Source organism: Pipistrellus hanaki, assembly GCF_964339955.1.
Source record: "Pipistrellus hanaki genome assembly, chromosome: 10".
NCBI lineage: Eukaryota > Metazoa > Chordata > Mammalia > Chiroptera > Vespertilionidae > Pipistrellus > Pipistrellus hanaki.
The window spans coordinates 71421020-71442465 of NC_140512.1; the positions used below are offsets into that span (position 1 = coordinate 71421020).

The 21446-nt window shown below is 45.1% G+C and overlaps 1 protein-coding gene across 2 annotated transcripts in view; it reads left to right on the plus strand.

Moving 5' to 3' along the window:
• The first annotated feature begins 2148 nt into the window (after window positions 1–2148).
• Window positions 2149–21446, plus strand: part of RBM33 (RNA binding motif protein 33) — a 112518-nt gene continuing 93220 nt past the window's right edge. For both annotated transcript variants that reach the window (XM_084897486.1, XM_084897487.1), the window contains exons 1-3: window positions 2149–2534; window positions 19244–19322; window positions 21261–21309. In XM_084897486.1, coding sequence (XP_084753612.1) covers window positions 2492–2534; window positions 19244–19322; window positions 21261–21309 — 171 coding nt within the window. In that variant the 5' untranslated portion in view covers window positions 2149–2491. The remainder of the gene's footprint in view (window positions 2535–19243; window positions 19323–21260; window positions 21310–21446) is intronic.

The following is a 21446-nucleotide window of genomic DNA, read 5'->3' on the forward strand; positions in this document are numbered from 1 at the left end:
GCACGAAATTTGTGCATGAGGCAGGGGTGGGGTTGTCCTTCAGTCCAGACTGCACCCTCTCCAATCTGGGACATCCTTCTCACAATTCAGGACTGCTGGCTCTGAACTGCTCGCCTGCCTGCCTTCCTGATTGCCTGTAACCACTTCTGCCTGCCAGCCTGATCGCCCCCTAACCACTCCCATGCCAGCCTGATTGATGTCTAACTGCTCCCCTGCCAACCTGTTTGCCCCCAACTTCCCTTCTCTGCCGACCTGGTTACCCATAACTGCCCTCCCCTGAAGGCTTGATCGCCCCCAACTGCCCTCCCTTGCATCTCTGGTGCCTCCTAACTGCCCTCCCCTGCTTGCCTGATTGCCCACAATTGTCCTTCCTTGCAGTCCTGGTCCCTCTCAACTGCCCTCTCCTGCTGGCCATCTTGTGTCCACATTGGGGCAGGATCTTTGACCACATGGGGGCAGCCATCTTGTGTGTTGGAGTGATGTTCAATATGCATATTACTCTTTTATTAGATAGGATAGAGGCCTGGTACTTAGGTAGGGGCCAGCTGGTTTGCCCTGAAGGGTGTCCCGGATCAGGGTGTGGGTTCCCTTCGGGTGGCCTGGGCGAGAGGCCTGTGGTGGTTTGCAGGCTGGCCTTGCCCCCTGGAAACCCAAGCAGTGGCCCTAGTATCTGGAATTTATTTATCTTCTACAATTGAAACTTTGTAGCCTGGAGTAGAGCCAAGCCTCCTGCTTGCTCTGTGGCTGGCAGCCATTTCTATTGGGACTTATGTATCTTCTATAATTGAAACTTTGTAGCCTTCAGCAGAGGCCTGGGCTGGCAGGGTGTAAGGAAAGCTTTGCTTCCTCCATTGCTGGGGGCAACCCTAGCCTGTGGCTGCCGCCATTTTTGTTTAGATTTGTTTACCTTCTATAATTGAAACTTTGTAGCCTTGAGTGGAGGCCTAGGCAGGCAAGAGCAGGAGGAAAGCTTGGCTTCTTCCGTTGCCTGGGAAACCCAAGCCTCCCTACTGCTCTCTGAGGCCATAGCCATCTTGGTTGGATTTATTTGCATACTCACTCTGATTGGCTGGTGAGTGTAGCAGAGTGGTGGTTAATTTGCATATTACTCTTTTATTAGGTAGGATTGTTCATTCCATTCACACCTGATTACACTTGTTTCCTCACCTGCCCATCTCTTTATACATCCAGGAACCATCTCCTGCAGGGACTGTTGCTATTGTTACTAGGTTGTTATTAACTGGGGTGAATACCTCCAGTTCATGCTTACCAATGCTGCCCATTCTCTCTAGTGTTGCCATCTTTCTAAAACACAAATCCCACAATGCAACTTCTGTTCTTAGAACCGTTCTGTACTCCATAGCTTCAGAAAAAAAATGTCTTCTGGCCCTTGCAGATCTTCCCAACTTATCCGAACAATGCAGCCGCCACAGGATCTGCTTCCAGTGCTCAACCACACAAGCCACTGGACATCTCTGGGCCTCTTTTCAGTATTCTTTCTACTTAAAATGACCCTTTCCTCTTCCCCTCTCCCCCAATGTTTGCAGCTTGTATTTGAAGATCCAATTACATCCCTGCTCCTCGCCCCCAAAAGCTGACAACCAGACAGCCTTCAGTGGACGCCAGGTCCCACGCTGCTTTCGGCCTTCCCTGGTCGCTGCCCAGTCCCCCAACACCCTTCACTTCAGGCCACTTAGGACTGTCTCGTTTTATAAGCTTTTCGCTGCTCAGAAGTGCAGGCTCCGGCTCTTCTTTAAACCCCGCTACCTAAACGAGTCTCGGGGCAGCACCCAGAGCTGGGCTTCCTGTACCGGGCCCGCGCCCGCGCCCCTGCCTCCAGCAGGCCCTGGCAGCGCGCGCCCGGCGGCGGGCCCCGCAGTGCGCGTGTGCGGGCCCGCGGCCCTGCCGGCGGATCGAGCCCGAGACTGCGCGCTCCCTTCCGCGTCAGCGCGGCCAGTTACTCCCCCCCGGCTCCCCGCCTCACTGTTCAAACACAGACACTAAACTCGGCCTCAGCAGGTTGCGCCCGGCCTACCCGCTCTCGCTATCGACAGATCCGCCTGCCATAAAGCGCGGCGCGCAGCTGCTGCAAAGCGCTTACGACAGAACCTTCGACCAAAGTACGACCTGCAGCCGCTCCCGCCCCCGCTTCAAACATTTGGGTTTGTGGAGCGGAGCGGGGTGGCTGCCGGCCCGTTTTTGTTCGTATTCGGCCTCGGCCTCTCGTAGGAGCCTCTGAGGGACCTACTTCCCTCCCTCCCCCCGCCGCGTCGCGCCTTCCGGCCGCCATCCTCCCGGCGTGCACTGCGGCGGCGGCGAGGCGGCGGCCATGTTACGGTAGTTTGTTGTTTTCTCCCCGCGGAGGAGCAGGGCCAGCGACCGGACCCGCCTCGCTCGCCGCGTCCCCATTCCGGCCCGCCGGCCCCGGCCCCGGCCCGGCCCGGCCCCCAGCTGGCGCGCGGGGAGAGGCGGAAGCGGGCGTCGCAGCAGCATGGCGGCCGCGCTGGGAACGGGCGGAGGAGCCGGCGCCGCAGGTACGTGAGCCGACGGTCCTGGACAGCAGCGCCCGGCCGCACCTCCGTGGTCACCGCGGGCCCCACAGCTGCCGCGCCCGCACGGAGCTCAGGCCCCGGGGCGGGCGAGGGTGGTCTGTCCCGGGAGGCGAGGGGTCGCGGGTAGGTGTGGAGCCCCGAACGGGCGCGGCGCTGGCGGGTCCACTCTCGAGACACGGCGCGCTCCCGAAGGTCACCTCGGCGCGTGTTTCCCGCGGACCCTCGCTGTGCGGCGGAAACCTGTTAGCGGTTTGCGTGGCGCCGCGCCCGGAGCGAGGGCCCGTGCGGACCCCCTGGCCGCGCGTCTCTCGGCGGCGGAAGTGCCTGACGCGACCTCACACCTCAGAAAGCCACCTTCTGGCGAATCACATTTTGTTGATTGGGGGGTTTTGTGTTTGTTTTTTTAATACGGAACAAGCCTTTGGGGAGACTTTTAGGGCTAATAGGAAGTTTGACAGCAGCGTTCGGGAGGCGCGGTCGTCATGGAAACTAACACCCACTCGTGTCGAATTCAGAGCCTTCTTTCAGCCGTGTCACTTCACCCGCCTGGAGGTTTGGCCGAAATGTCAAAACATTTGGCGATGTGATCTGCAGTTTGCCACTTTGATGTCTTTTTTTTTCTTTTTCTTTTTCTTTTTCGTGTTCGATCTTTCCAATTGAACTTTGAAATACAGGGTTTACCTTCCGGGCGACCTTCTGGGGCTCAGAATGGTGTATTTGCTGTCGTTCTCCGGGTGCGGTCTGGGAGCATCCAGTCAGTACGTCTTCTTTAGGTGCCATTGTCTCACGTTTCTTGTTTTTAACGGGCGCCTTGGTGAATGACAGTGAATGTAATCCACAGATGGAAAGCTCTCAGTAAGCTCGACCCCAGAGAGTTTCCGCACTTCCCGCCCCGCCCCCGCCCCTGCTGGAGCTTTCGTTCTGTGTCAAGTATGCCCACCTCCTGCTCCTGTGCTTTCTTCCCCACTGTTCTCTGGCTCCTGGGTTTTCTTCGGACATTTACTCCGTTTTATAATGTTACTTAGTTATTGTTATTATTTTTAATCTCCCTTTCCTGGTAGTCTGTGAGTCCCACAAGGACCTGTTAGGAGCCCTGTGTTTCACGGCCCTGTGGGGACTGTCTGTTGAGCAAGTATTTGCCACGTGGTGGATGAATTGGAGAATGAATGTTTTCTTTACCAGCCCTTTTTGCTTTCTGAGTACATTTACAGCGCTGTGGTCTCACAATAAGGCTGGAACCAGGTAGCATTTTCTGCCCCTTTGTCCATTTATGGGTTAGGCTCTGCGAGTTTTGGGAGTCTACACCAATAGGTGAGCACCGTTTGGACCCGCTATTGTTTAACCGTTTCAGTCTTTATACTTTTTCACTGCTTTAGAAAACACTGCACCAAACATCTATAGACACGTCTTGGTGTGCTTAAACCAATATTTCTGGAGTATAGATACTGTTTTAAATGGAAATTACATATGTTTACAATTTTGATAGCTATTGCTAAGTTTTCCTCAAAAAGGCTGGTACCATTAGTAATGTATGAGATTACCCCATTTTCATACACTTTCTAAGAGTTTATTATATATTTTATAATCTTGAGGCAGAAAAATAGCTTCAGTGTTGTAGCTTATATTTCTTTTTGTCTCTAGTGAAAGTATGTTTTCATACATTGTATTTATTTTTCTGCCTGCTTGTATCATTTGTATTTTTTAATTGAGTGGTTGATGTTTCTCATTTTTTTAAAGAAATTTTTTGTATATTTTTAATGATTTTTTTTCCGTAATGGTGTCGCCATACCAAGAGTTCCTGTAATGTTTTAGTTTTTTATGCTCCTTTGCTTTATAATTATTACTATTTTTATTTTATTTATTTATTTATTTATTAAAACATATTTTATTGATTTTTGTACAGAGAGGAAGGGAAAGAGATAGAGAGTTAGAAACATCGATGAGAGAGAGTCATCGATCAGCTGCCTCTTGCACACCCCCTACTAGGGATATTCCCGAAACGAAAGTACATGCCCTTGACTGCGATCGAACCTGGGACCCTTCAGCCCCCAAGCCAACGCTCTATCCATTGAGCCAAACCGGTTTCGGCAATTATTACTATTTTTAAATTAACTTTTATTCCACATGAGATTTTATTTTGGGTATAGTGTGAATTTGGGGCTTCTCACAGTTCTAATATGATTTATTGAATTCTTCTTATCCATCTTTTTTACATACTAATTACCATTTATAATTAAAACAATATTGCTTCATTGTGTGTGTATTAAATTAGCATGTTCTTTTAAAGAAATTTCTTGGTTAGCCCTGTGCATTTAAAAAAATGAACTTCTGAATCTTCATTCATGTTCTGTAAGTAATTCTGAAATTTTTATTAGGATCTCATTGTATTTATTAACATAACTTGGGCATGATTGATATTTTTACTATAAGGGTTCTTTCATCCAGCAATGAGAATGCCTTTAAGTTCTTCTCTTATGTCCATCAGTCATCTATCACATGCTTATTGAATGTCCCAGGCACTCACCTAAGAGATTGGATGCATGCTGAACAAACCACACAGAGATTCCTGCCCCAATGGAACTTATAGTAGTACAATTTTCTTTTTATAGTTCTACTTTTTTGTTTAATTCCTAGATATTTTATATTTGTTTTCATTGTGGATGGTATAGGTTTATTTATCCTATTACATTCTCAAATTTGTTACTGACCTATAGAAAAGTGTTTTTGTAATTGAATTATATTACAAAATTAATTCAATTACAAAAACTGGCTTATTTGCAATCAGTCATCTGCAATCTCTTCTATTCTAATATTTATGTCTCTTTTTTTTTCTTATATTTTTTCTAGAAACATTAATTGTCAAGTCCTCCAATATAATGCTGAATAATATGCGTGATGGCAGGTGTCTTTGTCTTGTCATCTTTTCGACTTAAATGAGTGTTCTTTTATTGTAATATTGAGTATGGGGTTTGCTCTAAGTTTCTGATATTTTTGTCTAGCTAAGAATGTTTGTTTTTTGATTTGGGTTTTAATTTTATCAGATGCTTTTTTAAAAAAATATTTCTTGAGGTGATGGATGAGGCCCCTTCTTTCATCTTGCAATGTAGAGTAATGTATTGATTTTCAATGTTGAACCAACCCTGCATTCTTGGCTTCAAAACCTTTTTCTGCATATTTTATTCTTTTACTGTATTTTTGATTTTACTTTAGGATTCATTTATGATGGTAAAAGATTGTTATAGTTGTCTTCCTTTGTATTTGTGCACATGTGCTATCCTGTTTTTTACAAGATAAGTGGCTTCCTGGAATAAGTTGTGAAGCTTTCTGGGGCAGTGTAAAAATCTCTTTATTGAATGTTGAAATAACTCGAGTCTGCAAAGCCAATTTGGCCTGGTGCCTCTTTAAGTTACTTTTCAGTCCCTTCTATCATTGGTCAGTTTAGTTTTTTACATTCACTGGTCATTCTGATACATTTTTCTGGAAAAATTATTCTTTGTTATATATTTTCAAATTAGCATAAAATTAAACACTCAGCTTTCTAAGAATGGGTGTGTTGAAGGTAAATTTTTTGAGACCCATGTGTTATGAACAAATTCTAACCTTTTCAGTTGAATGATGATTTGCTAGATCTAGAACTGTAGATTGGAATGCATTTTCCTTAGAATTTTGCTTGTATTGTCTTCCATTTCTGCTCTTGAAAATTTCTGATGATGTTTTTCGTTTCCTCTCATGTTCCAAAATGTCATTGGCATAGGTCTTTTGTATATATTGTGCCATGCATTTAATAGACACTTTAGTCTGGAAACAAGCATCCTTTAATTCAGTTCTGCGGAATTTTCTTATTGTTTTTCTGCTTTTCATTTCCTCTGTTCTTAACCTTCTGAAACTCTTACTATTGAATTTTGACTTCGTTTATTTAAAAAACATACAAGAATAGTGAGACAGTTCCTTGAGATTGTTTTGGTACCTTGGTAGTTGATAAAGTCAAGCAAAAGGCGAGGACAACAAAGACTGGAGAAAGGAGGTACCCACGGTCTTTTCTCCCAGGCAGGCTCTGTGGTGCCACTCCTTCATGAGTTATATTTCATATGAATGCAAGAATCTTCTTTCTCTTTTGCCAAATGCTGTACATCTTCACTTGATTTAGTTGTGGCAAATTTGAGTCCACTCATCTAGATATTTTTATATTTCCTTTCTTGAGAGAAAATGGAACTCTATACTTACATATAGTTCTATTTTTAAAATATTGTCAATTAAGTTGATTACTTAAATTAAAAAAAACGTAATTCAAAGACAGCATGTGTCTTGTGGGCCACCAGGCTGCCTATCCGTTAGAATAATTCTGCCTGCATGATTAGTGGGTACCATGGGTGAGTGATCTTCCTACCTACACTCAAGGAAGGCCTGGCTGCCCTGTGATATTTCGATTTAGGAAATCAGAGGCTGTGTTTCTCAGGTTGCTTGTTAAATAAGATCAAGAGCTCAGTACTTGGTAGACCTGAGTTGAAATCAATTGTTTACTAACTGGTTAGTCTTAGTTTTCACATCTGTAAAAGGAGGATTTGGGATGGATTAAGCAAATATGAAAATGCTAGCTTGCTGGAGGAGAATGGACCTGTGTGGAGCTCTGCAATAGTGCTGGCTTATTTGGGACAACAGAAGCTGTGCTATATCTTCCAGGTATGGAGGGTTTTAATACAGGAATCAGAACTTTTACAACTCTTGGCAGGGCTGGAGGTGCAGTGCTCAGGAAACTCCTCTCTGTTTCTGTCGGTCTGATACAAGGACCTTGCCTGGAAGCCCTGTGACTGAGGACAGGGGAGAGCTCCTAGGCTGGCTCAGTCTGCAGCACTGGAGGAGCCGATCTTTGATGCTATTGAGACTTGAAAAGCCACCTCTATGGCAGCTCCTAAAAGCCCAGGTGAAGCACATGGTTTCCAAGAGCTCCCCGACCTCTGAGAACCTCTTGTTGCCTGTGTGTGCCCTGCCCCTGCCTCCTGAAAACAGCTGTGATGATTGTGACTCAAGCCTCCTATTAGTGCCTTACTTTGCATACTGTAACTCAGGGACTGCAGGGAAGGCCTCTAGGAAGTGCTTTGCTGACATTCTCCTCTGCACTTATGGAGAGCCCAGTGCCTACAGCATGCAACACAGTCACTCTGTGGGAGAAAGGAAGATTGCAGAAGGGCTCTGTCCCTTTCTTCGACATTTCTTTAATGTAGTGGCTGGTCCTTTAGAAGGATTCATTTTTATATTATTATACTAGAGGCCTTTTGCACGAAGATTCGTGCAATGGGCCTGCCTTCCCTCGGCTGCCAGCACCAGTTTTCCTCCAACACCTGGGACCTAGGCCTTTGCTCTGGCTGCCGCTTTCCGTCTTCACTCCGGCCAGAGCCTTCAGTGTTTGCTCTGGACAGGGCTTTCAGGCTTCTCTGCTTCTGCTGGAGGACTGCTCCTGTAGCTTCCTCCACCCTTCCCTGCCCTCCCCCTCATAATAGGTGTCCTACCCTTCCTGGCCACTTTGTGCCTATGTATGCAAATTAATAAGCCATCTTTGGTGGGGGTAATTTGCATACTTACTCCTGACTGGCTGGTTGGCGTTGTGGAGTCATGGCCAATTTGCATATTTCTCTTTTCTTAGTTTAGATATTTTTATTGATTTCAGAGAGGCAGGGAGAGGAAGAAAGAGAAACATCAGTGATGAGAGAGAATCATTGATCCGCTACCTCAGCCATCCCCTACTGGGGATCAAGCCCACAACCCGGGCATGTGCCCTTTACCAGAATTGAACCTGGGACCCTTTAGTCCCCAGGCCGAAGCTTTGTCCACTGAGCCAAACCAGTTAGGACTAGAAGGATTAATTTTTAAAAAAGAGGGATGGGTGTCATTTCCTCTAGATTCTAAGCCATGATGGGAACATCCAGCTGGCCAAGCTCAGACTACTAGTCCTCTTCCAGAGCCACCAAGGATGATTGAGACCTCAGGAGTCCGGTTTTGATAACTTCCATGTTGGGAGGCAGAGCCTTGCTATCTGTCGGGACTTGTCAGCTATTGATTTCCCAACACCGGAAGAGGAAAGTCAGTTGCAAGACAACCATGGCCTTGTGCAGCACACTGTGTAAACAGAACACTAAGTTTTTGTGAGGAGAACCTGTCCAGGGGCCCTATAGATAAGATTTTAAAACAATGAGAAATATTTTTCAAGCAACATGGTATAGGTGTGGGCTCTTTCTGAGCATTTTGCTTGGTTATTCAGAATTTCATTTAATACCATAAGGCTAATATGCTCACTTTCAAAGTTCTTGAACATTACCCTGATCCTTTTTTCAAGTTATTGTTTAAATAAAGGGTTTGGATTTCCTTACTAATAAAACACTGAATTTTGACTTTGATAGTGATTCACAATACATGAGAATGGTATTGAGGTAAAAGAAAAGAGGTTGAGAACTTTTAAGTATATTTTTTATTTTTCATAGAGGAAAGGAGAGGGAGAGAGAGTAACATCAGTGATTAGAGAAAATCATTGACTGGCTGCCTCCTGCATGCCCCCTCCTGGGGATTGAGCCCACAACCCAGGCATGTGCCTTTGACCGGAATTGAATCCAGAACTTCAGTCCACAGGCTGATGACTCTATCCATTGCACCAGCTAGGATAGAAGGTTGAGAACTTTTAGAGCAGTGATGTTTTTAACTGGTGAGCTGCAAGAATTTTTAAAACATGCAATGCCTATTTAGTCAGGGGCACTGACCTCTTTTCCCTGAGATTGTCAAAAAAAAAAAAAAAAAAAAAAAATGACAACAGCTAACACAACAGTAGCTATCTGGTGTGAATGCTCTGTCTTAAACCATAAATATGTAGGTTTTATAACGGAGTTGCGTCTTATTTTATTGGTCATGTTGCATAATAAGGTTTCATCTGATTGGTAATTCTTGGCATCAGAAATACTTATATATTAAGTGCTAGAGGCCCAGTGCATGAAAATTCATGCACTGGAGGGGGGGTCCCTCAGCCCTGTCTACCCCCTCTCACAGTCTGGGAGCCCTCAGGGACCGGAGGCGACCTGGTGATCAGGGGAAGGCAATGCCCCATCACACCTCTGCTGCTGCCACTGCCAGCAGCGCAATCCTTGGCCGGCCCTGGTTACCTGAGCCTCGGTGGACCTGGGCAGCTGGGCAGCTACCTTCTGAGGCTTGCTTGCATCTTGGGCCGGCTCTGGATGGCTGGGCAACTGCCATCTGAAGCTTGCCTGGGGGGCTGGGCAGCCGCCATTCAAGGCTTGCTTGCACCTCGGGCCAGTCCTGGGCAGCTGGGAGGCTGAGTGGACGGTGGGACTCTGGAGGCAGCGTTTGAAGTGGGCCTGCTGCCCTGGTGGGGCTGAGGGGACTGGGTGCCACCATCTTGTGGCTGTGGGCACTGCCATCTTTGAGGGTGTGACAGTCAATTAGCATATTCCCTCCTTAATAGCTGTGGGCGCCTCCATCTTGCGTGAGAACAATGAGCATATTACCTCTTTATTAGATAGGATTGGCATCTAATTTTTAAAAAAAGTCACTTTGGAGCAAAAAGGGTAGGTAATTATTTTTTTAAGTAAATCAAAGGTATACCTATTTTTGCCGAAACTGGTTTGGCTCAGTGGATAGAGCGTCGGCCTGTGGACTGAAGGGTCCCGGGTTCAATTCCGGTCAAGGGCATGTACCTTGGTTGCAGGCACATCTCCAGTAGGGGGTGCTGCAAGAGGCAGCTGATCGATGTTTCTCTCTCATTGATGTTTCTAGCTCTCTATCCCTCTCTCTTCATCTCTGTAAAAAATCAATAAAAATATATTTTAAAAAAAGTATACCTATTTTTGTCAGATTGGCAAAAAACATTATTTTTTTAGTGTGCCACAGTGTTTTAATAATTAGTTTTTATAATCTTCAAATAAAAAAGGTTGAAAATCACCGAAGCAGAGCAGAGATTGGCAAGCTTTGTAAAGGCCCAAAGTGGGCTCTGTGGATCACATAGCTTCTAATGCAGTTCCCTGCCTGTGTAGCTTGAAAGCAGCTATAGACAATGTATAGTTGAGCTGGCATACTGTGTTCCAATGAACACTAATGTACATAAACAGACAGTAGCTAAGTTTGGCGAAAAATATGTGGCTGGGTCTGTAGTTAGCTGACTCTTGGACTAGACAATTGCTAGAACTCTGTTCCAAGGTAATCTATACTAATAATAGAGGAATATGTCAATTGGCTGGGGAGAGGAGTGCAAATAGGCAGGGCCATCTGGCCAGCGGGGGAGAGCAGTTTTAGGCAGTTAGGGAGATAAGGCTGGCAGGAGAGGGCAGTTAGGGGATCAGGCCAGCAGGGGGGAACAGTTAGGTAGCTAGGGGGATTAGGTCAGGAGGGGAGAGCAGTTAGTCAGTTAGGGGGATCAGGCCAGTATGGGAGAGCAGTTTGGGCCGTCAAGCAGGCAGGCAGGTGAGCAGTTAGGAACCAGTGGTTCCAGATTGCTAGAGGGATCCCGGATTGGAAATGGTGCAGGCTGGGCTGAGGGATATCTCCCCCCCCCCCCCCATGTATGAATTCCATGCACTGGGCCTCTAGTATTCTATAAGATTTTAATCCAAGTTCCAGATTCCTGAAGAAGATAAGGAAATAGAATTCTAAGAAAGTTGTGTTAATTATAGGTACATACTACCTAGTTGACTCCTTTATTAAAACCATGTCTAGTGTGGGTTAAGCCTTAGGAGGAGAGTCTATAGACAAGGGCCTCCAAGGCACTCCTGTCCGGCTGAGCACTCTTCCCCTGACTTCAGGACGTGCTGCTCTTCCTTTATAACTCTGAGCTAACGTGGACAGTTCGTTTTCATGCTTCTGCTCAGTGTGACAGACAGGAAAGAAGGACGTGTCTATATTCTAGAGTAGGGGTGTCGAACTCAATCAGAGAAGGGGCCAAAATCTAAAATCCAGCCTAAATCGCGGGCCGAATGGTTTACTGAACAGTCATAAACTGACAATGTCATAAACTGACAGCGGAGTGCAGTGATGACAGCGCGGTGCGGGCCACATTGCAAGGCCTGGCGGGCTGGATTTGGCCCGCGGGCCTTGTGTTCGACACATGTGTTCTAGAGAACAGATATGAGAAATGACTGCAGAAAATGTAATAAGAATAAAAAGGCACAGGATTCTTGTCTTAGTTTCTTGGGATTCGAGTTGTGGCTCTTTCCATACCCATTTCACATTCCATATTCTGGGGGAGAGAAAGGATATTCCTGCTTTTGCATCGTTAGGTGTGGTCTTTCCTTTGCATTACATGCCTTTGTTCAAATACAAGGTTGCTCACATTTACCATCATTCCTAATTTCTTTTGGAAATTGTTTTCTTCTTCCCACTTGCTGCTGTAGCAATATATCACTGGGTTACCTTTACAATTTCTCCTGTTTACTCTGTGTCAGGAGAAGAGATTGCTTTCTTCAGAATATAGAGGTCTCCACTTGCCTGTTTTAAACATATATGTGTGTGTGTGTGTGTGTGTGTGTGTGTGTGTGTGTGTATGTGTGTGTACCATCTAATAAAGAGGGAATATGCTAATTGACCCTCACAGTCTCACAAACGGCAACATCCAAGCCAATAAAGAGGGAATAAGCTAATTGACTTCCACATCCTCACAAGATGGCGGCTCCCACAGCCACAAGATGGCGGTGCCCAGTCCCCTTAGCCCCGCCTCATATAGCCAGAGTCCCTCAGTTCCTTCAGTCCTGCCTCATCCAGCCAGAGTACCCCAGTCCCCTCAGCCCTGCAGGGGAAGGCAGTTGGGGTCGACCGGGTTGGCAGGGGAGGTCACTTGGAGGCAATTGGGCAGGCAGGGGAGGGCAGTTGGGGGTGATCATGCTGGCAGGGGAGCAGTTGGGAGCGATCAGTAGCCACAATCCCCTCTCACAGTCCTGGATTGTGAGAAGGATGTCTGACTGCTAGTTTAGGTGACATCCCCTAAGGGGTCCCAGATTGGTGAGGGTGCAGGCTGGGCTGAGGGACATCATCATATCATCATAACCCCCCCCCCCCCCCCCCGTGCATGAATTCTTGTACTTCCTCTTTGAGATCCCCTGTGGGGTCTTGGATTGCGAGAGGGTGCAAACAAGGCTGTGGGACTCCACTAGTGCACAATTGGGCTGGGGAGGGACAACGGGAGGGCTTCAGGGTGTGTCTGGCCCATCTTTCTCAGTCCTGATTGCCTTGACCCCAACAGCAAGCTAATCTACTGATTGGAACATCTGCCCTCTTGGTGGTCAGTGTACATCATAGTGACTGGTCAATCAGTTGATTGTCTGTTGCCTGGAGGTCAGTGCCCATAAATAGTGAATGGTTGAGCAGTCTTAGCTTGTCATTAGCATATTATGCTTTGATTGGTGTTCTGTGGTTCTGCCATTCGGTCTGTTTGCATATTACCCTTTTATTACATAGGATTTAGAAGCCTGGTGCATAAAAATTCATGCGGGGGAAGGGGGGGGCGTCCCTCAACTCAGCTTGCCCCCTCTCCTCACAGTCTGGGAGCCCCCAGGGGATGTCCTACTGTCAGCTTAGTGGGAGCAGGCCTAAACGACAGTCAGGCCTCCCTCTGTGGGAGGCGACCGGGCTGATCAGGTGAAGGTGCCACCCCCATCACGCTGCTGCTGCTGTGGAAGGGGCAGCCCTGGGACTGGGACCACGCAGTCCTCTCTTTTGCTGCCTCTGCAAAAGGGGCATGTGCTGGACCGGCCTGCTCTGTTGCCTCTCCTGCACTGCTGGCCCTTGGCCCTTGCAGCTGCTGCAGCTTTGTCTTGAAGGACGTGTGGAAGGACATCTGGTCTATCCTGTCTAATTAGCATATTACCCTTTTATTAGTATAGACTATAGGACCAGTGCATGAAAATTCATGCACTGGGGACAAGGGTCCCTCAGCCAGGCTTGCCCCCTCTCCCGGTCCAGGAGCCCTCCGAGGTGCGAGGGGACCTGTGATCAGGGGAAGCGATGCCCTATCACACCTCTGCTGCTCCCACTGCCGGTAGTGCAAGCCTCCGCTGGCCCTGGTTACCTGAGCTTTGGGACAGGCCTGGGCAGCTGGGGGACTGTGGGACTGGAGGCAGGCTCCCTGGTGGGGCTGAGGGAACTGGGCACTGCCATCTTGTGGCTATGGGCGCCACCATCTTTGAGGGCGGACAGTCAATTAGTATATTCCCTTCTTATTGGCTATGGGTGCTGCCATTTGGAGGGCAGGGCAGTCAATTAGCATATTCCCTCCTTATCGGCTGTGGGCGCCGCTATCTTTGTGAGGGTCAATTAGCATATTCCCTGTTTATTAGATAGGGTTTTTATTAATTTCAGAGAGAAAGGAAGATAGAAACATCAACGATAAGAGAGAATCATTGACCAGCTGCCTTCTGCACACCCCCCACTGGGGATCGAGCAAGCAACCCAGGCATGTGCCCTGACTGGGAATTGAACCATGACCTTTTGGTTCATAGGTCGACACTCAACCACTGAGCCACGCCAGCTTGGCTCCACTTGCCTTTCAGCACAAACTTCTTTCTGCCTTCCTTCCAATGAGAGTTTGGATTCCAAGCTCAGAGTCCCAGTTCTTTGCCTTTTAAGCCCTTGAATTATTCCTACTTTTCTTCATCCTCTTCTGAGATCACTTTCCCCTTCAGTGTGTATACACATGATCACCTTGCTTCCACCTTAATCCCCTTCAACAGCTATCCCAGCTCCTGTGTTCCCAGCCAGAGCTGCGTGCATAAAGCAATCATGTCTTGTTTCTGCTCATGCCCCTCCTTACTTTACATTTTCTTTGCTTTCCTGCTCTATTTCCCCCAATAAATACCTTAAGCTAGATTACATACATATGTATTGGGATTATTGTTTTTCTCCCTTTTAGACTATAACCTACTCGAAGGTAGAGGTTTTTGTTGTCTTAGACATCCCTGTATGCCAAGTATGTAGGACAATGCTTGGAATACTTTAAGAGCTCAAGAAATAATTGTAGAATAAATGAAGGTTACATGATTCATGGCCTCAGTTCCAGCCTTAGTTTTTGTTGCTTAATTTGCACTTCCTTATTTTGGAATTTTTAAGGACATGTTAATTTTTAAGGACATGTTATGGGGTCTTTCTTTTGGAGAAATATTTGTTTTTGCATGATGTTGGCTTCTAATTTTGACTTTTGTGGGATTTAACTCTTTCTAGGAAGTATTTATGTGACAAGGTGACAGTTAAGCTTTACTTCTGGAGGATCTGCTCTGATTGATAGCAGTTGACTGGGGCCACCAGGATTCCCATCCTGGCTATCTGTCAGAATTACTGAGAAGCTTGAAAACAAAAATTAACGTCCACTGAATCAGATTAGGCTAGGAGCAAGGGTTGTATGTTTTTAAGCAGTGTTTGTCAGTGGTCATCATTAGGAGCTAGTGTGGCGTAAGGGTTTTCTGGCTTCAGCAGAATTGGGTGCTATAATTTAAGCAATATCTGTCAAGGGTGATTGTGAGTAAGTATTAATTCCTTCACTGTGTAGTAATAAGAAGTCATGAGCAAAACTTTTTGTACATGTTTTCATAGAGAGGGAATGCCCCTTTGGTGGAGGAAAGAAACCCTTTAGAAAGGAAGCATAAAATATGTGGTATTCACTGAGAGTCCAGCAGGAGGTAGAAGGGAAAGCAGTAAAAACAGCTGTTTTGATTCTGTTTGTTTTTCTCACAGTCATACTTTGGCTGCTTGCCAGAATAGCCAGAGGCATATTTTGTTTGACCCTCAGATTAAAAAAACAACTTGAATTAGTTGCTTACATTTAGCAGTTAGGAAAATATTTCCAGTCATAAATTTCCCTTCAAGCACGGTTTTTGCTGCATCCTGTGGTCATTTGTCTCAAAGTATTTTCTCATTTTCCTAATTATTTCTTTGATCTGTTAGTTGATGAATTGTGTGCTGTTTAATTTCCATGTATTTGTGAATTTTCTAGTTTTTATTTTATTATTTCTAGTTTTATTTTACAGACTATGTTTTGCATGATTTAAATTTTAAAAAATTTATGAAGAATTGTTTGATGGCCTAAGTGTTCCGTGTGCACTCTTGTTTTGGACTGTACAGTCTCTGTTAATCTATTTTCAAGTTCATGGTTGGTTCTGCCAGTTCACAGGTACTGGTGAGCCCCACTAGTGAGTTTGTCATTCAGTTATGAGCCCTGGCATGTATAGCTCAGTTGGTTGGTGCATTATTAGACCTGTGCACTGAAGGGTTGCAGGTTCAATTCTTGGTCAGGGCACATACCTAGGTTGTGGGTTTGAACCCCAGTCTCACATACTGGAGGCAGCCGATTGCTTTTTCTTTCATTGATGCCCCCCATCAATAAAAAATTATATATATCCAGTGTGAGGATTAAAAAAATTAGATGTGCAACATGCTGTGTGTGCAAATCATATACGTAGTGTGGGGAAAATGTAAAGTATTAATTTTTTTTGACTGATTACATGCTATAATGACATTATTTTGATATTCTGGGTTAAATAAAATATGTTTTAAAATGTCACTTATTAAAGTTTCAAGCTTCTTTTTAGTTTTTAAATGTGGCTGCTGGAGAATTTAAAAGTACAGTTGACCCAGGAACAGCATGTGTTTGAAATGCACAGATCCACTTACATAAGTTTCCCCCCCTCAATAAATATGTAGTTGGCAGTCTGTATCCCCAGGTCTTGCATTGGCAGATTCAACCAAATTTTTTATCTGTGGTTGGGAATCTGCAGATGCAGAGGGCAGACTGTAAGCATTGTGCTGGGCTATATGCGCACCAAGTGATCAGACTGACTGGTCGTTATGACGTGCACTATGGCAGCAAACCAGCCTGATCGGACCCTATCAGCCCCCCAACCTTCTATGGCCCCTCTCCCTGGCCAGCCCCACCCTGACTCCCCACCTCCATTATGGGTGGGCCGGCCAGTCAACTGCCTGCAGCCCCCTGCCTGGCCCTGATTGGCCCCCCAACATCCCCTCACCCCCCACCAGCCCAGCTCAATTGGCCCCCATTGGAGCAGCCAGCAGGACCACACCCATGCAGGGACGTGCTCCAGGCCTCTAGTCTACACTGATCTACACTAATAAAAGAGAAACATGCAAATTGACTGTACCTCTGGTACACCCACCAGCCATGACCACCAGACAATCAGGAGTAAGTATGCAAATTAACCCAGCAAAGATGGTGGCAGCCATGGAGTTGGAGTGAGCAGGAGGCTTGGGTTGACCCCAGCGATGGAGGAAGCCAAGCTTCCTACCTGTCCTGGCCGGACCTGGCCTCCGCTCAAGACTATAAGTTTCAATTATAGAAGATAAATAAATAAATCCCAGATCCCTGCTTCCAGCCGGCCTTGACCTCCGCTCAAGGAGTCGCTGGGAAAAAAAGAAAAAGAAAAAAAGGAGAGCCTGGGAGCCTGGGTTACCGGGGGGCGTGGCCAGGCTGAAAACAGCCCTCAGCTCTTAAACCAGGCTGATCACCATCCCATGGGATGAGGGTCCCTGCTGGGGTGCTTGGCCAACCTGCAAATTGCCATCAGCTCCTCACCCAGGCTGCCCAGGTACCCAAGTGGGTTCCCCCACCCTGTAGGGGGTATGGCAGGCTTGAAAACAGCCCTCAGCCCATCACCCAGGCTGGCCACACCCCTATGGGGTGAGGTTCCCCAATGGGGAGAGGTTCCCCAATGGGGAGCTTGACCAGCCTGAAAACGGCCCTTAACCCCTTACCCAGGCGGCCCTATGCCCCAAGGGAATCCCCACTCTCATCCGGACACCCTTCAGGACAAACCAGCCAGGCCCCACCCATGTACCAGGCCTCTATCTATACCAGTGTTTCCCAAACTTCTCTCATGATGAGAATCACCTGGTGGAGTTGTTAAACTACAGATTCCTGAATCCCAACTAAGAGGTGCTAAACTAAAATTTTGGGGAGCATATAGGTAAAATTGTACAGAGCACTAAGTTAAGTATACAATTTTACCTATATGCTCCCAAACATTCTAGTTTAGCACCTCTTAGTTGGGATTCAGGAATCTGTATTTTAACAACTCCACCAGGTGATTCTCATCATGAGAGAAGTTTGGGAAACACTGATCTATACTAATTAAAGGTTAATATGCTAATTAGACTGGGAGACCTTCCAGGAAACCTTCTGGTTGTTCTCTGGACAAAGCCATGGTGTCCGGCCTAGGTAGAGGCTGTTGGAGGCCAAGAGGGGAAGGCAGTTGTGGGTGATCAGGCCAGGATGGGATGGCAGTTGTGAGTGATCAGGCTAGTGGGGAGCAGTGTTGTTGGAGGTAAGCAGACCAGCAGGCGGCCAGTTGGGGGCGAGCAGGCCAGCAGGCAGAGTGGTTAGGGGCAATCAAGCAGACAGGTAAGCGGTTAGGAGCCAGCAGTCTCGGATTGCGAGAGGGATGTCCAACTGCCAGTTGAGGCCCAATCCCTGTAAACCAGCAGTAGGACATCCTTTGAGGGGTCCCAGATTGGAGAGTTTGCAGGCCAGAGACACCCCCCCCCCCCAGGGAAAAATTTCATGCACCAGGCCACTAATTTTACATAAGGGACTTGGGCATCCATGGATTGTGGTATCTGAAGGGTTTCTGGAACCAATTTCTAATGGATACTGAGGAATGACTGTTAAGTTTTGGCAGAGACCAAAGTTATACATGAATTTTTGACTACTTGGGGGTTGATGGGTTTCAGTGCCCCAACCCCTGCCTTGTTCAGGATGTCCTGCATATGCGTGGTTTGTGTCATGTTCCTGTTGTTTTTGCTACACTATCCTAACTATTTCCTTAATGATGGTTTTTGTTCTCCATGATTCATTTGGAAAAATGTAAAGAATACCAAAAGTAATATAACTGCCGAAACTGGTTTGGCTCTGTGGATGGAGCGTTGGCCTGCGGACTGAAGGGTCCTGGGTTTGATTCCGGTCAAGGGCATGTACCTTGGTTGCGGGCACATCCCCAGTAAGGGGCGTGCAGGAGGCAGCTGATTGATGTTTCTCTCTCATCAATGTTTCTATCTCTCTATCCCTCTCCCTTCCTCTCTGTAGAAAAATCAATAAAATATATTAAAAAAAAAAGTAATATAACTATTAGCAAATCAGCAATTGTTTCCCATTTGTGTAGTTGTAGCAAAAATATACATTAAATCATTTTATAAAGAAAATATTTTATTGAATTTTATGATATAAAACTGTTCTATTAATATTATGGTTTTTCTAACAGTGATCAATAAATTGATTTTCTTTGAGTAGCTTTATTATTTAAAAATTTTTAATTACTAAAAATGGCTGAAGTACTTATAAGAGTAATATATATGGAAGTTTTGTGTTTTATTTTATTTTTAAAAATATTTTATTGGTTTTTTACAGAGGAAGGGAGAGGGATAGTTAGAAACATCTATGAGAAACATCAATCAGCTGCCTCTTGCACACCTCCTACTGGTGATGTGCCCACAACCAAGGTACATGCCCTTGACCGGAATCAAACCCAGGACCCTTCAGTCCACAGGCCGACACTCTATCCACTGAGCCAAACTGGTTAGGGCTGGAACTTTAGTATTTTAAAATGTCATACTAGGAGTCCTCAAAAGAAAGGTTGTGTCACAATTTGAAGATGTGGATGTGTTTTAATTTGGGAAGACTGATTTTCATGGCCTCTCCTTCACAGATGATGACTTTGACCAATTTGATAAGCCTGGTGCAGAGCGGTCCTGGAGGAGAAGGGCTGCAGATGAGGACTGGGACAGGTATGGACACCTGTTTGTGTGTATCAGAGTCCACATTGATTTATCTCATTCTGCCACTTGCTACACAGAGATCTTCCCTGAAAACAGTGTGTTGGCCCCCGATGCTCTTCCCAAGTGGGCAAGGATGGGCACTCCAGGTAGAGGCTCCAGGCCTGTGTTATCTAAAGGGTGGTCAGTGGAACACTGGTTGTCTCATCTTTCTCTGTGTTTTATACATCGATGATACTGACTTGGTGGACACCCAGAGCTGTTTTTGGAGTACTTTTCTGTAAGAGTTCCTCTTGTCCACATCTTACCCAATATTTGTTAGACTTTACAATTTTTGCCATTTTATCATGTATTTTAAATTTGTATTTCCCTGATTCCTTGTGAAGATGAAAATACCTTTTTAGGAGTGCATGTGTGTGCGTACACACACACACACACACACACACACACACGTACACACATGCTGACAGCATATGGAAAGTCACCAGTAATGATAGATGTCAGTTCAGTGTAGTGATTACTTTCGGTGAGGAGCCCGAAGCAATGACAGGGAATAGGGATGTTTCCTGGGATAAGTCCCCGGGACAGAAGCTGGGAGGTGGAGTTCTCAGATGATGATGATTCTGTCTGTATAAGTTTTACCATTTAAGTACTGTGTTGCAAATGTGAAAATGACTTTGATTGTGGCCAGAAAGTTAAAGCTCTGACTAAAGAACAACAGTATTATTAAAAAAAAGACACTGATTCCTGTTGGGAAACGAGGGAGTCCAAGAAACTTCACATAATACTCTGCATTGGAAACTATGTCTCATCTTGTAGACTAAGTTTATAAAGTTCATTCCTCTCCAGTGACTCTCAGCCTAAAAAAATTGCTCAGAGCTTAGAACAAATTCACCTGTAAAAGAAATGGTCTTACTGGGAAGTAGTGGCAACTGATTTTTGTTTAAAAAACTCTGATGGGGGCTGAATCAAATAGAAAGTGTATTTTAGCAGTTTACTCATCATTTGGACTTTCTTTTCTGTCAGTTACATTTTCATATTTATGTCTGTTTTTCTTTTAGATTGTCTTCTCTTTATTGATTTTAGTGATTCTTTATACTTTGGGAAATTTATTTTTTGTGCCTGTAGAGATTTCCTTCCAGTCTGCAGCCTGTGTTCCCTTGAACAGTAAAAAGTCTTTAAAGTAATATAACTTTATATATATATATATATATATATATATATATATATATAATATACATATAATAAATATTAAATGTCTAAATGTTTTCCTGTATGATTTTGTTTATTCTTTTTAAATTAAAATATAAAAAAATAGATCTGAAAGAATAGCACAAAACTCTTACATGCCCTTGTCAAGTCTGCTAAGATTTTCTGTTTTGTGAGAAAGTCTGTTGCCATCATTCAGAACATAAACATGCTGACAAAAGATTGCAGATGGCTGCCAGGACCTCCATGTCACACAGAGATAACTCCCTTAGTTATGATTTACTTGTTTGTTGTCATCAGCATGATTGTGCCATGTTTTAATTTTTTGAAGTTTAATGAGTGTCAAATGCTCTCAGTGGTTTTTAATTTTTCTAGTTAATGTTACTTGGCATCTTTACCTATGTTTTGTAGGTTTTTAAAGGTAGGAGAAAGCACAGATACTACTTGTTACAGTTTATTGTTTTACTGATTACTGAACAGGTAAAAAAAAAAAAAAAAAAAGATCCAATATTGAGGTGAAAAACTAAGCTTAGAGGTCTAGTGAGAGCCACTTCCTATTGCAAAGCCTCTCACATTTAAAAGACCAGTGTTTCCTATATATTTGAAAGTAAGTTTTTATTATTAGTAAAGAAAAGGGAATGTATAGCAAATGTAATGTGCAAGTTCCCAAGCCCCCAAATCCTGGGTAGATTCTCAGCATGTAATAGGATGATACATTGGCGTGTCTCTTCTTCTCTCCAGTGAACTTGAAGATGACTTACTTGGAGAAGATTTGCTATCTGGCAAAAAGGTAAGAAATACAGATCTTTTTGAAACTAAATGGTAGTCATTTAATTACACTTAAAATATAGGAATATGTCTTCTGCAGGGGATGTGTTCCTGGAAACTTGGGTATAGATTAAAATTTTGTGAATTGAATTTTTAAAT